Source organism: Meriones unguiculatus, assembly GCF_030254825.1.
Source record: "Meriones unguiculatus strain TT.TT164.6M chromosome 13 unlocalized genomic scaffold, Bangor_MerUng_6.1 Chr13_unordered_Scaffold_34, whole genome shotgun sequence".
Taxonomy (NCBI): domain Eukaryota; kingdom Metazoa; phylum Chordata; class Mammalia; order Rodentia; family Muridae; genus Meriones; species Meriones unguiculatus.
Genome location: NW_026843646.1, coordinates 2,268,825 through 2,269,978, shown reverse-complemented (window position 1 = coordinate 2,269,978; position 1,154 = coordinate 2,268,825). Strand labels below are relative to the sequence as shown.

The window sequence follows — 1,154 nt, the reverse complement described above, 5'->3', positions numbered from 1 at the left end:
AATAAGAAATAAAACAAGTATTTAGTTCATGCACTGTTTATCTAAATTACTATCATGTAATTACATTTTTAATATTGTCCACAAATTAATAAGTAACATGAATATCTTACTAAAATTATTTCAACAGCAGCTTCTATTCTGAAATAGAATGTCTGTGATTGTGAGACAAAGTGAGGAGCTCTTATTTTTGTTTAAATATACATTTCAGAAAAAGGTTACTTAAAAGTATGTAAATAATTTAATTTTAGTATACTAATGGGTTTATTAGAAAACTAATACATCAAAACGATCAATTTTTATTTGCTATTTTTTGTTTTTAATACATCTCAAAGAGTTCATATCAGGTCTTAAGAGAATAATGTAGCACTTAGGGAAAAAGATGCATCCCAGAAGTCCTGCACTGGAGGCCAAGATGGAGAAGACTTCCACAGCCACCATGGCTTTGCCCTTGGTGCTCTGGTAGACAAGGATGAAGGTGACCCAGACACTGCAGAACACTAGCATGCTGAATGTCAGGAAATTGGCCTCATTGAATGTGTCAGGCAGGTTCCTCACCAGAAAAGCCACAGTGAAACTGCCTAGGGCCAGGGACCCTAAGTAGGCCAGCACACAGTAGAAAACAATTACTGAGCCCTTGTTGCATAAAATGATGACTTGAGCATTTTCAGAGTGTGCATCTGTGTCAATATAGGGAGGTGAGGTTCCCAGCCAGACTCCACAGAGAATAAGTTGGATCAGGACACAGATGGGAATGACAGCATTATAGACACCTGAGACAAAGAATCTTCTCATTGTTCTCCCTGGTTTCATGATTCTAAAGGCCAGAATTACAGTTATAGTTTTTGCCAAAATGGTGGAAATAGGCAAGGTAAACACAAGTGCAAATGTTATTTGTTGCAGTATGCAGGAGGTTGTGTTTGGATGGCCAATGAAGTAAAAAGAGCAGAGGAAACAGAGGAGGATGGAGATGAGCAGGATGTAGCTGAGAGTCCGGTTATTGGCCTTAACAATGGGTGATTCTCGGTGTTTAAGAAAGATCCCCCAAACTGCAGTTGTGCTGACAGAGAAGCATAGAGCTGTGCAGGCTAGAGCCATGCCCAGAGGATCTTCAAAGGACAAGAAGGTCAATCTCTTGGGCAGGCAATAGTTTCTCT

The 1,154-nt window shown here is 39.3% G+C and overlaps 1 protein-coding gene across 1 annotated transcript; it reads right to left on the bottom strand.

Annotated features, from left to right (window-relative positions):
* Positions 1-330: 330 nt before the first annotated feature.
* On the bottom strand, positions 331-837 carry LOC132650839 (vomeronasal type-2 receptor 116-like; the record flags this gene model as incomplete). Its single annotated transcript, XM_060376146.1, has 1 exon — positions 331-837. A coding segment is annotated over one exon (507 nt), but the record flags the coding sequence as incomplete, so codon positions are not given.
* Positions 838-1,154: the final 317 nt, after the last annotated feature.